General features: G+C 36.3%; 1 protein-coding gene across 4 annotated transcripts in view; it reads left to right on the top strand.

Annotated features, from left to right (window-relative positions):
• Positions 1–12040, top strand: part of MCCC1 (methylcrotonyl-CoA carboxylase subunit 1) — a 58128-nt gene that overhangs the window by 19446 nt on the left and 26642 nt on the right. For all 4 annotated transcript variants that reach the window (XM_047099183.1, XM_047099182.1, XM_047099185.1 and 1 more), the window contains 2 exons: positions 2778–2889; positions 4657–4738. In XM_047099183.1, the coding sequence (XP_046955139.1) occupies positions 2778–2889; positions 4657–4738 (194 nt within the window). The remainder of the gene's footprint in view (positions 1–2777; positions 2890–4656; positions 4739–12040) is intronic.

Here is a 12040-nt window from a genome sequence, read left to right as displayed (position 1 = left end):
TTAAGATAGATAGATAGATAGATAGATAGATAGATAGATAGATAGATATAAAATAAAATCCTGAGACTTAATCATTAGGTTACAGAATGCTTTCTCTCCCCTGCGCCCTTCTACCATGTCACCAGGGCCCCAGTATAATAATGGGGTTAGAACTGCAAGAACTGCAAGGCACAGGCTCTATTTAAGAAGAGTTCATAGTCAAAGACAACAGGAGAAACAAAACAAAACAAGGACCCTAGAGGATACAAGCCTTTGGTACCTACAGCTACTGCAGACATTAAACCCAGTCTCCTAGCTAGGTTAACATTAAACCTTACATTAAAAGTCTGTTTGCCTTATTAATCATTATGTGATACCTCATGTACGGCTTTTAACCAAAAAAAATTACAAGGCATGCTAAAAGGCAAGAAAAAGCACGGTGCGAGGAGACAAAGCAAACACCAGAACCACAAATTCTGGAATTATCAGATATAGAGGTTAAAGTAACTGATTAATATGTTAAGGGCTCTAATGGACTGAGCAGACCACATGCAAGAACATTTGGGAACTGTAAGCAGAGAGACAGACACTCTAAGAGAAAAGTCAAAAGAAAATGCTAGGAATCAAAAACACTGGAACAGAAATAAGAATGCATTTGATGGACTCCTTAGTAGACCGGACACAGCTGAGGAAAGAATCAGCGACCTTGAACATATGTCAGTGGAAACTTCCCAAATAGAAATGCAAAGAGAAATAAGAATGAAAACAAACAGAACATAATGTCTAATGACTGTGTGGGACAATTTTAAAAGAAGTAACATATGTATTATTTGAACACTACAAGGGGAAGAAAGAAACCAAGAGAAATATTTGCAGTGATAATGACCAGAAATGTTCCAAAATTACCAAATTTTCTAATGTTCCAAAAACCAAACCATAGCACCAGGAAGCTCAGAGGACACCAAGCAGGATAAATATCAAAACATTTTTGAATACTATTCAGACTGCAGGAAACCAAAGACAAATAGAAAATCTTGGAAAAAAACACAAGGGGCAAGAACCCCTTACCTATAGAGAAACAAGGATAAGTATACCAGGCTTAAGCAAGAATAAGGTGGAGTGAAATATTTATAAAGCGTTGAAAGAAAAAAAAAAACCCTAATATAGAATTCTGTGTCCAGTGAAACTGTCCTTCAAACATGAGGGAAAGAGAGAGACTTCCTCAGACAAACAAAACTTGACTTGTAAGAAATGATAAGAGAAGTTCTTCAGAGAGAAGGAAAATGATACAGGTCAGAAATTTGGATCTCCATAAAGAAAGGAAGAGCGTTAGAGAAGGAAATGAGTGAAGGTCAAATAAAATCCTTATTTTTCTCTTCCTAATTGATCTCACAGACAACAGTTTGTCCAGAGCAGTAATAGCAAGAGATTGTTTGGTGATGATAACTTAAAGGTAAATGAAAGGGGGAGGAAAACTCAAGAAGGCAGATCCAAAAACAAGAAATCACCTCCTATTATTTTGTCAAGAGAATGTGTTGGACAATTTGGAAAATTTTAAATCGAACATTCGGTAAAAATGGTATATCAAGAAACTAAATTCTTCTAAGTGGTTTAATGAAGTGGCTTCATGTGGTGAACAAAAAGGAACAGAAATGAGCTATTGTGCTAAAACAGTACATTTACGAGAACTTTCCTGTTTTTTTTTTTCTTTTTGACAATTTTTATTTTTAAAAACAGGAAAAGCACTTGCTGATCACTCATTTCTACATCATGGTGGTGAATATTTGAGGTGAACTACAGAGTGAACATATCAAAATAAAGCTACTGAGAAGAGTGCTTTCATGTTCACCAAATGGTCTGTTTATGCTTATTTTCCATAGTGTTATGTACATCTACTCTTTTTTTTAAAGTTTATTTATTTATTGAGAGAGAGAGAATGAGCAGGGGTTGGGGGCAGAGAGAGAGCAGGAGAGACAGAATCCTAAGCAGGCTCCGCACTGTCAGCGCGTGACATGGGGCTTGATCTCACAACCATGAGATCGTGACCTGGGCCAAAATCAAAGTATGCTTAACTGACTGAGCCACCCAGGCGCCCCTGCATTTACTCTTAATATGATTTCTCAAAATTTTACTATGTTAGACTCCACTTTAAAGTGCCTTTTTTGTTTTTATGATATAATGGTCTTATTTTTTTTTAATTAATCATCTATATTACTTTATTTCTTAACCTTTTTACAGATGAGCCATTGCAATTTTTAGTCTGCCTTAGTTTATAAAGTCTGACAATAAGAGTTGATTTTTAAAAATCCCCTGATTGGGGTGCCTGGGTGGCTCAGTCTGTTAAGCATCTGACTTCGGCTCATGTCATGATCTTGTGGTCCAAGAGTTTGAGCCCCGTGTCAGGCTCTGTGCTGACAGCTCAGAGCCTGGACTTGCTTCAGATTCTGTGTCTCCCTATCTCTCTGCCCCTCCCTTGCTTACACTCTCTGTCTCAAAAATAAATAAACATTTTAAAAAAAATTTTTAAAGAAACAAAAAATAAAAATTCCCTGATCATAAAAATGTTTTCATTGGCTTTTTGAAAGTGAGTATGAAATGTGTCTATAATTTGTAATTTTGAGGTAGGATTTATCAGTGTTTTCCTTGACAGTTTGTACTTGTGATTTGCCCCTACTCTGAGGTCATAAATATAGTCTCCTATGTTTTCTGTCTCATTTCCTAATCACTTCATATACATAAATTTTTTTCTAGAATGTTTATTCTACAAATGGAAACTTTTTCATTGTGTTTTTAAATAGGCACATAGAAGTCCAGGTGTTTGGTGACTACCATGGCAATGCTGTATACTTGTTTGAAAGAGATTGTAGTATACAGAGGAGACATCAGAAGATCATTGAGGAAGCCCCAGGGGTAAGGACCTTGTAAAGACAGCTTCTCTGTAACATAAACCTCAATCACTCTGATTTTCACATCAGAAATCTGTGAAGTTAGTGTCTGAATAACTGCTTCCCAGTAGTAATATAATGGTCAGGCCTCACTGCAGCATTGAGGATGAGGAGGGAGTTGATATTCTTGGGCTACCATAGAGAGGGCGCACAACAGGGCCGTGATTCTTCTGGATGGTATCTAGGAAGATCTACTCTGATCCAAGTACAGACTGTGCCTGACTTATGGTGATTCAACTTAGAATTTTTTTTACTTTACACTGGTACAAAAGTGATACTTAGTAGACATCATACTTCAAATTTTGAATTTTCATCTTTTCCTGGGCTAGTGATACGTGGTGTGATGCTGTCTTGTGATGCTCGACAGTGGCTGCAAACCACAGCTCCCAGTTTGCCACACTGTCATGAGGGTAAAGGACTAATATACTTAAAATTATTCTTATCTGTGCTAGTTCTTACACTCAGTACTCAGTATTCAACAAATAACATGAGATACTCTACCCTTTATTATAGAGTAATTTTTACTTCAGATGATTCTGCCCAGCTGTAAGCTAATGTGAGCGTTCTGAGCATATTTAAGGTAGACTAGGTTAAGTTATGATGTTTGGTAGGTTACGTGTATTAAATGCATTTTCAACTTCTGATATTTTTAACTTATGATGGGTTTATCCAACAGAACCGTACTATAAATTAAGGAAGATCTGTGTCTGACTTACAGTGAGCAACTGCATAATGTTTCCATGTAGATTTTAAATTACAGTTAATGGGAATGTTTGAGGAATGGATTGGCCTGGTTCATTGAATGTATTTTTTATGAAGAAGATTCTTTATCTTAACTGCTATTTCAGATGTTCCTAAAATATATTAGTCCTCTAATATAGGCCTTAGAGGTTTCTTGTAGAGGAGAGAGATTTGCTCCTATTTGGCAACTTTTGCCCCCTTGGAATTAATTGTTTACATTTCTTTGACCCTGCCTCCTGATTGATTTGTTACCTCTTCTTCGATTTGCATTTCTTTTGAGCCTGCTATTGTCCAGAGGCTTCTCTCTTGCCCAAGGTTTTATACATGTTTCCTTTTCAGTAGGTACTTCTAGAAGGTCAGGATCTGAGGTTTCTGTTTAATCAGTTTGTTATTCTCACACTGTTTTCCAATTTTAATTTTTGTTGTAGAGTACATTGTATGGTTTGAGGTAAATGTCAATAATAATTTTAGTAAAGCTTTTTTTTTTCAAACGATAATAGCTTAAATATATGTCTATTTTAAAATGTTGAAACCTTTGCCTACTTTTTAACCTACAGTTCTTTTTGTGAACCTGTCTTATTAACTTGGAATATCAAGGTTTACCGTTATTCTAAGATAATTGTTGGGCACCTGGCCCAGATTGCTCTATCATCTTTAAACAAAATAGAGATCACTCAGAGTTTTCATATTGGTGCATGTAATTTGAAGCAGGAATATAGTCCTGAAAGTAATGTAGATAAGGAGATAAGTAAGTCGTTATGCTGAATAATATCTGCAGTTCATAGAAATTACTCACAGAACCATTAAAGTCTGGTATAGGGACAGTTGACTATGGTATGGGATGTATTTCTTGATGAAATGTATAACATTAGCTATTTATCCTCATTATCTCTTCAATGTTTGATTCCTAGAAACGCAATGTTGGATCTTAATGGAAATTTCTAGTAGGGCAAAGTACTAATCAAAATTTATTTTAAATATTTTTTCACAGCCTGGTATTAACTCTGATGTAAGAAAAAAGCTTGGAGAAGCTGCAGTCAGAGCTGCTAAAGCAGTAAATTATGTTGGAGCAGGTATGCTAAGATTTACTTTGAATAGAGGAGAAGCAACATTTATGTCCAAAAGGCAAAAGAAACATATAACTTTAAATCATCGGCTTTCAAACTTTTACAAATTATATCCACATTAAGAAATACGTTTTGGGGCTCCCGGGTGGCTCAGTCGGTTAAGCGTCTGACTTCAGCTCAGGTCATGATATCACTGTTGGCAGGTTCAAGCCCCGCATCAGGCTCTGTGCTGACAGCTCAGAGCCTGGAGCCTGCTTCAGATTCTGTGTCCCCCTCTCTCACTGCCCCTCCCTCACTCTCACTCTGTCTCTTGAAAATAAATAAATGTTAAAAAAAAGAAAAAGAAATACAGTTTACATTGAGACCCAGTATATACACATAAGTATTTATGTTTATATACATGTATATTTGAAAAAAAAATTCACTAAACAGTACTTAACCCTAATTATGTGTAATGCTATTTGATATTTTCTATCCTATTTTAAAATAAAATCACTAAAATGATTTCTTTTGCATTTTTTAAAATTAGTAAATAATTTTTTTAGAGCAGTTTTAGTTTCACAGGAAACTTGAGTGAAAAGTACAGAGAGTTCCCATACCCCCATGCCCACACTTGCACGGCCTCCCCAACTATCAACATCCCAGTGATTCATTTGTTACAATGAATAAACCTATAATGACATGTCATTATCATCTAGAATCCATAGTTTACATTAGGGTTCACTCTTGATGATGTACATTCTATGATATTGTTATACATTATACATTTGGAAAAATGTAGAATGACATGTATCCACCATCGTAGTATCATAGAGTACTTTCAATGCCTCTGGTATCCTCTGTGCTCTGCTTTTTATCCCTCCCTGTCTTTAACTCCTGACAACCTCTGATCTTTCTATTGCCTCCATAGTTCTGCCTTTTCCAGAATATCATATAGATGAAACCATACAGTTTATAGCCTTCTAAGATTGGCTTTTTTTCACTTAGTAATAGGCATTTAAGTTTCCTCCATATCTTTTCATGACTTGGTCATTTCTGTTTAGTGTTGAATCATATCCCATTGTCTGGATATACCACAATTTATCCTGTCACCTACTGAAGGACATCTTGGGTGCTTCTAAGTTTGGCAGTTATAAATAAAACAGTTATAGGGGCGCCTGGGTGGCTCAGTCGGTTGAGCATCCAACTTCGGCTCAGGTCATGATCTTGCGGTTTGTGAGTTCAAGCCCCGCGTCGGGCTCTGTGCTGCCAGCTCAGAGCTTGGAGCCTCCTTTGGATTCTGTGTCTCCCTCTGTCTCTGCCCCTCCCATGCTCATGCTCTGTCTCTCCCTGTCTCTCAATAATAAATAAACATTAAAAAAAAAATAAAAAAAAAACAGTTATAAAAATCTGTGTGCAGAGTTTTGTGTGGACAGTTTCAATTTATTTAGGTAAATACCAAAAAGTTTGGTCAGTGAATCATATGGTAAGAGTATGTTTAGTTTTGTAAGAAGCTGCCAGACTTTCTTCCAAAGTGGCTGTACCATTTTGCATTCCCACCAGCAATGTGTGAGAGTTCCTGTTGCTCCACATCTTCACTAGCATTTGGTATTGTCAGTGTTCCATTTAATAGGTGTGTAGTGGTGTCTCATTTTAATTTGTATTTCCCTAATAACATGATGTGGAGCATCTTTTCATATGCTTACTTGCCATCTGTGTTTCTTCTTCACTGAGGTCTGTTCAGGTGTTTTGCCCATTTTTTAAAGTGGACTGTTTGTTTTATTATTGAGCTTTAAGATTTCTTTGTATATTTTGGATACCAGTCCTTTATCAGAAGTATCTTTTGCAAGTATTTTCTCTCAGTTGGTGGCTTATCTTCTCATTCTTTTGACATTATCTTTTGCAGAGCGTAAGTTTTTAATTTCAATGAAGCCTGCCTTATCAATTATTTCTTTAATGAATCATGCCTTTGCTGTTGTATCTAAAAAGACATCACTATACTCAAGGTCATCTAGGTTTTCTCCTGCTGCCTTGTAAGAGTTTTATGATTTTGTGTTCTAAATTTAGGTCTGTGATCCATTTTAAGTTAATTTTTGTGAAGGGTATATAAGGTCTGTGTCTAGATTCATTTTTTTGCATGTAGCTGTACAGTTGTTCCAGCACCATTTTTGGAAAAGACTATCTTTGCTCCATTGCGTTGCCTTTGCTCTTTTGTCAAAGATCAATTGACTCTATTTATATAGGTTTATTTCTAGGCTATGTGTTCTGTTTCACTGATCTATTTATTTGTTCTTTCCCTAGTACTTCATTGTTTTGAATACTGTAGCTTTATAGTAAGTCTTAAACTCAGATAGTGTCAGTCCTCCAACTTTGTTATTCTCCCTCAATATCGAATTGGCTATTCTGGGTCTTTGGCCTCTCCATATAAAACACTGGAATCAATTTTTTGATACCCACAAAATAGCTTGCTGGGGTTTTGATTGAGATCGTGTTGTCTCTATAGAACAAGTTGGGGGAACTGACATCTTGATGATGTTGAGTCTTCTTATCAATGAACATGGAATATTTTTCCATTTTGTTCTTCCTTGACTTCTTTCATCAGAATTTTGTAGTTTCCTCATATAGATCTAGTACATATTTTGTTAGATTTATACCTTTTTCATTTTGGGAGTGCCTGTGTAAATGATATTGTGTTTTTAATTTCAAATTCTATTTGTTCTTCATATATAGGAGAACAATTGACTTTTATATATTAACCTTGTATCTTGTAACCTTGATATGATCACTTATTAGTTTGAGGCATTTTTTTGGTCAGTTCTTTTGGATTTTCTACATAGATAAGCCATCTGTAATCAGACAGTTTCATTTTTTCCTTCACAATCTGTATACCCTTTATTTCCTTTTCTTGTCTTGCATTAGCTAGGACTTACAGTATGATGTTGAAAAGGAATGGTGAGAGTGGGCATCCTTGCCTTATTTCTGATCTTAGTGGGAAAGCTGGTTTCTCACCATTGAATATAATGTTAGCTGTAAGTTTTTGTAAATCTTCTTTATCAAATTGAGGAAGTTCCTCTCTATTCCTAGTTTGTCAAGAGTTTTTATTATAATTAGGTATTGGATTTCATCAAATGCTTTTCTGCATCTATTGATATAATCTTACGGTTCTTCTTTAGCTTATTGATGTGATGGATTACCTTGATTGATTTTCAAATGTTGGACCAGCCTTGCATTCCTGGGATAAATCCCACTTGGTCATTGTACATACTTATTTTTACACATTGTTAGATTTTATTTGCTAATATTTTGTTAAGGATTACTGCATTCACATTTATAAGAGATTTGATTTGTAGTTTTTTTGTAATCTTTCTCTGGTTTTGGTATTAAGGTAATGCTGTCCTCATAAAATGAGTTAGGAACTATTCTGTCTTCTGTCTTTTGGAAGAGATTATAAAGAATTGGTATAAATTCTATCTTCAGTGCTTGGTAGAACTCATCAGTGAGCCAATCTGGGCCTATTTTGGAGGTTTTGGAGGTTATTAATGATTATTTCAACTTCCTTAGTAGATATAGGCCTATTCAGATTGTTTCAGAGTGATTTTTTTTCCTTGTGTGACTTTTGGCAGATTGTGTCTTTGAAGGAATTGGTCTGTTTCATCTAAGTTATCAAATTTATGGGCATAAAGTTGTTCATAATACACATTTAATATCCTATTATTAATAGGATTATTAATTTATTATTAACAAGACCTATATTGATTTGCTTTCTTTCATTTCCAATATTAATAATTTGTCTCTTCTTTTTTTCTTAAATAATTTGGCTAGAGACTTGTGTATTTTATTGATCTGGTTTTATTGGTTTTCTCTATAGATTTTCTATTTTGAATTTCATATATTTCTACTCTATTATTTCTTTTCTTCTGCTTACTTTGGAATTAATTTGCTGTTCTTTTTCTAGTTTTCTATAATGGAAGCTTAATTTTGATCTTTCTTCTCTTCAAATATATGGATTCAGTGCTATAAATTTCCCTCTAAGCACTGCTTTCAATGCAGCCCACAAATTTTGAAGTTATATTTCTATTTTTATGTAGTTTTAATATTTTTAAATTTCACTTGGGATTTCTTCTTGACCCATGTGGTACTTTGTAATGTGTTATTTAATCTGCAAGTATTTGGGAATTTTTTTTCCAGCTGTCTTTCTATTACTGATTTCTAGTTCAATTGATTTTTAGTTTAATTGTGGTCTTGACAGCAAACATTGTATAATACCTTTTCTTTTAAATTTGTTAAGGTCTTTTCTATGGCCCTGAATGTGGTCTGTCTTGGTGAATGTTCCATGTGAGTGTAATCTGCAGAATGTGTAATCTGCTCTTGTTGGATAAAGTAGTCTATAGACATCAATTGTATCCAGTTGATTGGTGGTACTATTAAGTTCAACTATGTCCTTACTTCTCTGCCTGCTAGATTGTCCATTTCTAATAGAGGACTGTTAAAATCTCCAACTGTATTGGTAGACTCATCTGTTTGCAGTTCTCAGTTTTTTTGACACTCTGTTCTTAGGTGCATACACATTAAGGCTGTTTCTTTTTGGAGTATTGACCCTGTGTCATTTTCTTTCTCTCTAAAGAACTTCTTTTAACATTTCTTGCAAGGTAGATCCACTGTCAAAAATTCTCCCAATTTTTGTTTATTTGGAACAATCTTTATTTCTCCACAAGAAATAACTGTAACTCCACAAGATGCAGAATACTAGGTTGATGATTTTTTTCACTCAACACTTGGAATAACTCACTTCACTGTTCTTGCTTGCCTGGCTTCTGAAGTCATATGTAATTCTTACCCTTTCTTCTTTATAGGTAAGGTGTCCCCCCCCCCCCCCCCCGCCCCCAGCTTCTTTCAGGATTCATTCATTCATTTGTTCATTCATTGATTCATTCATTTTTATTTTCTGTACTTTGAAAATGATATGCCTAGGTGTAGGGGGTTTTTGACATTTATCCTGCTTGGTGTTCTCTGACCTTGCAGGCATGTGATTCGGTGTCTTGACATTAATGGGAAAATTATCAGTCATTATTGCTACAAATACTGTTTCTGGTCTTTTCTTTTTTGTTTTTCTGGTATTCCCGTTATGCATACGTTACACCTTTTCTAGTTGCCCACAGTTCTTGGATATTCTGTTTGGTTTTTTTTTCGTCTGTTTGTTTCTTTGTTTTTCAGTCTTTTTTGTCTTTGCTTTTAGTTTTGGAAGTTTCTGTTGCATATCCTCAAGCTCAGAAATTCTTTCCTTGGCTGTGTCCAGTCTACTGATGAGCCCATCAGAGGCATTCTTCATTTCTATTACAGTGTTTTGATTTCTAGCATTTCTTTTCAATTCTTTCTTCGAATTTCCGTGCTTCTGCTTATGTTATCCATGTGTTCTTGCATGTGTCCACTTTTTCCATTAAAGCTCTTAGTGTATTAATCAGCATGTTTTTAAGTTCTTGGTCTGATTATTCCAACATTTCTGTCATTTCTGAGTCTGGTTCTGATGCTTTTTCAATCTCTTTAAACTGTGTTTTTTTGCCTCTTAGTATGCCTTGTGATTTTTCTTGATAGCCAGACCTGATGTATCAGGTAAAAAGAACTGCAGAAAAGAGGGCATTAGTCATATGGTGGTTAGGTGTGGGGAAGGGGAAGTGTTCTGTAGTCTTGTGATTAGGTCTGAGTGTTTTGGTGAACTTCATCAGTGCCTCTCAGTGTGTTTTTTGTGTACTTGTTTTGATTTATTCACTTCTGTGGGACAAGATGGCTGGAACTGTGTATTTCCCTTCCTCCAGTTACATTAATTAGGCTCTGATGACACTGCCATAGTTTAGGGTCTAGTCACGTAATTTCTCTTACGGACGAATCTTGTCCAGGACAGAATTCCAGTGTACTTCAGATGGTTCCTTTTCCCCTTCCACTGCTAGAAGCTCAAGGGAGTTTTTCTCTAGTATTCACTGTGAGGACCTGGTAGAACTCCTGCAGGTAAAACTCACAGAAGTTTGGCGGGGCCAGGGGTCGGGGGGGACTGTCCTTGGAGTTTGTAACCCTCAGAGTTGTCCACACTGAGTGTCCAGCAAATCGTCAATCACAGTCCAGTTTTTCCTCCTCTGGTACTTGTTCCTGCAGAAGTTTTGTTTGTGGGTTTCTGCTTCAGTAAGTTGAGAATCTCTGTATTTGCCTGTCTTTCTCTGTAGGTTGAGGGGCAGTGGTTTGCCCTGTGACCTCACGTCTCTGATGGATCTGAGACACATTGTTGATTTTTCAGTTTATTTGGCTTTTTACTTTTGTCAGGTTAGAATGGTGACTTCTCAGCTTCTTCTGGGCCAGAAACTGGAAGACTTCGCTAAATCTTTGCAAGCCACTAATCAGTTATGACCCACAATTTGAAAAACAGTCTTAAATTATATGGAACTAACTTTCAGCTAAGTGAAAAAAACTCAAACACAAAACACTACACACTATACGATTTCATTTATATGACATTCTAGAAAAGAACTATGATAGAAAACAGGCCAGTGATTGCTTGGAGCCAACATCCTGGGGAAGGGACTGACTGCAAAGGGGAACAAGGGAACATTTTGGATGATGGAAATGTTTTGCATTTTCATGGTGGTGGTAGATGTATGACGGTATTCAAGTGCTGAAACCCAGCATACTGTGCTACACTTTAAAAAGTTAAATTTTATTATATGAAATTATGCCTTAATAAAGTTGGGGAAGATATAGCTTTAGTTGCTAAATAATCTTCCAGTGCATCACCAGCGAAAGGACTTTTTTTAAATTTTTTTTTAATGTTAATTTATTCTTGAGGGAGAGACAGAGTGTGAACGGGGCAGAGAGAGGGTGAGACACAGAGTTCAAAGCAGGCTCCAGGCTTCAGGCTCCAAGCTGTCAGCATAGAGCCCCATGTGGGGCTTGAACCCACCACCAGCTGTGAGATCATGATCTGAGCTGAAGTCAGACACTTAACTGACTGAGCCACCCAGGCGCCCCCCAGCAAAAGGAGTGTTTTTTGGTTTTTTTTTTTTTAATGTTTATTTATTTTTGAGAGAGAGACAGAGACAGAGTACTAGCAGGGAAAGGGTAGAGAGAGACACACACACAGAATCCAAAGCAGGCTCCAGGCTCTGAGCTGTCAGCACAGAGCCCAATGTGGGGCTTGAACTCACGGGTGGCCGCTGGTGGGATCATGACCTGAGCCAAAGTCGGCCACTTAACCAACTGAGCCACCCAGGCACCCCAGCAAAAGAACTCTTAAAGGAAACCTCCAAAGCTTACAGTCTGGAGGAAACAATGTTATATTTTTTC

The sequence above is a fragment of the Lynx rufus genome, unplaced genomic scaffold (genome assembly GCF_022079265.1).
Source record: "Lynx rufus isolate CCGP_SWC_20201006 ecotype Redwood Valley unplaced genomic scaffold, mLynRuf1.p SCAF_5, whole genome shotgun sequence".
Taxonomy (NCBI): domain Eukaryota; kingdom Metazoa; phylum Chordata; class Mammalia; order Carnivora; family Felidae; genus Lynx; species Lynx rufus.
Note: the sequence above shows the minus strand (reverse complement) of the source record. Positions and strands in the feature narration are given on the sequence as shown.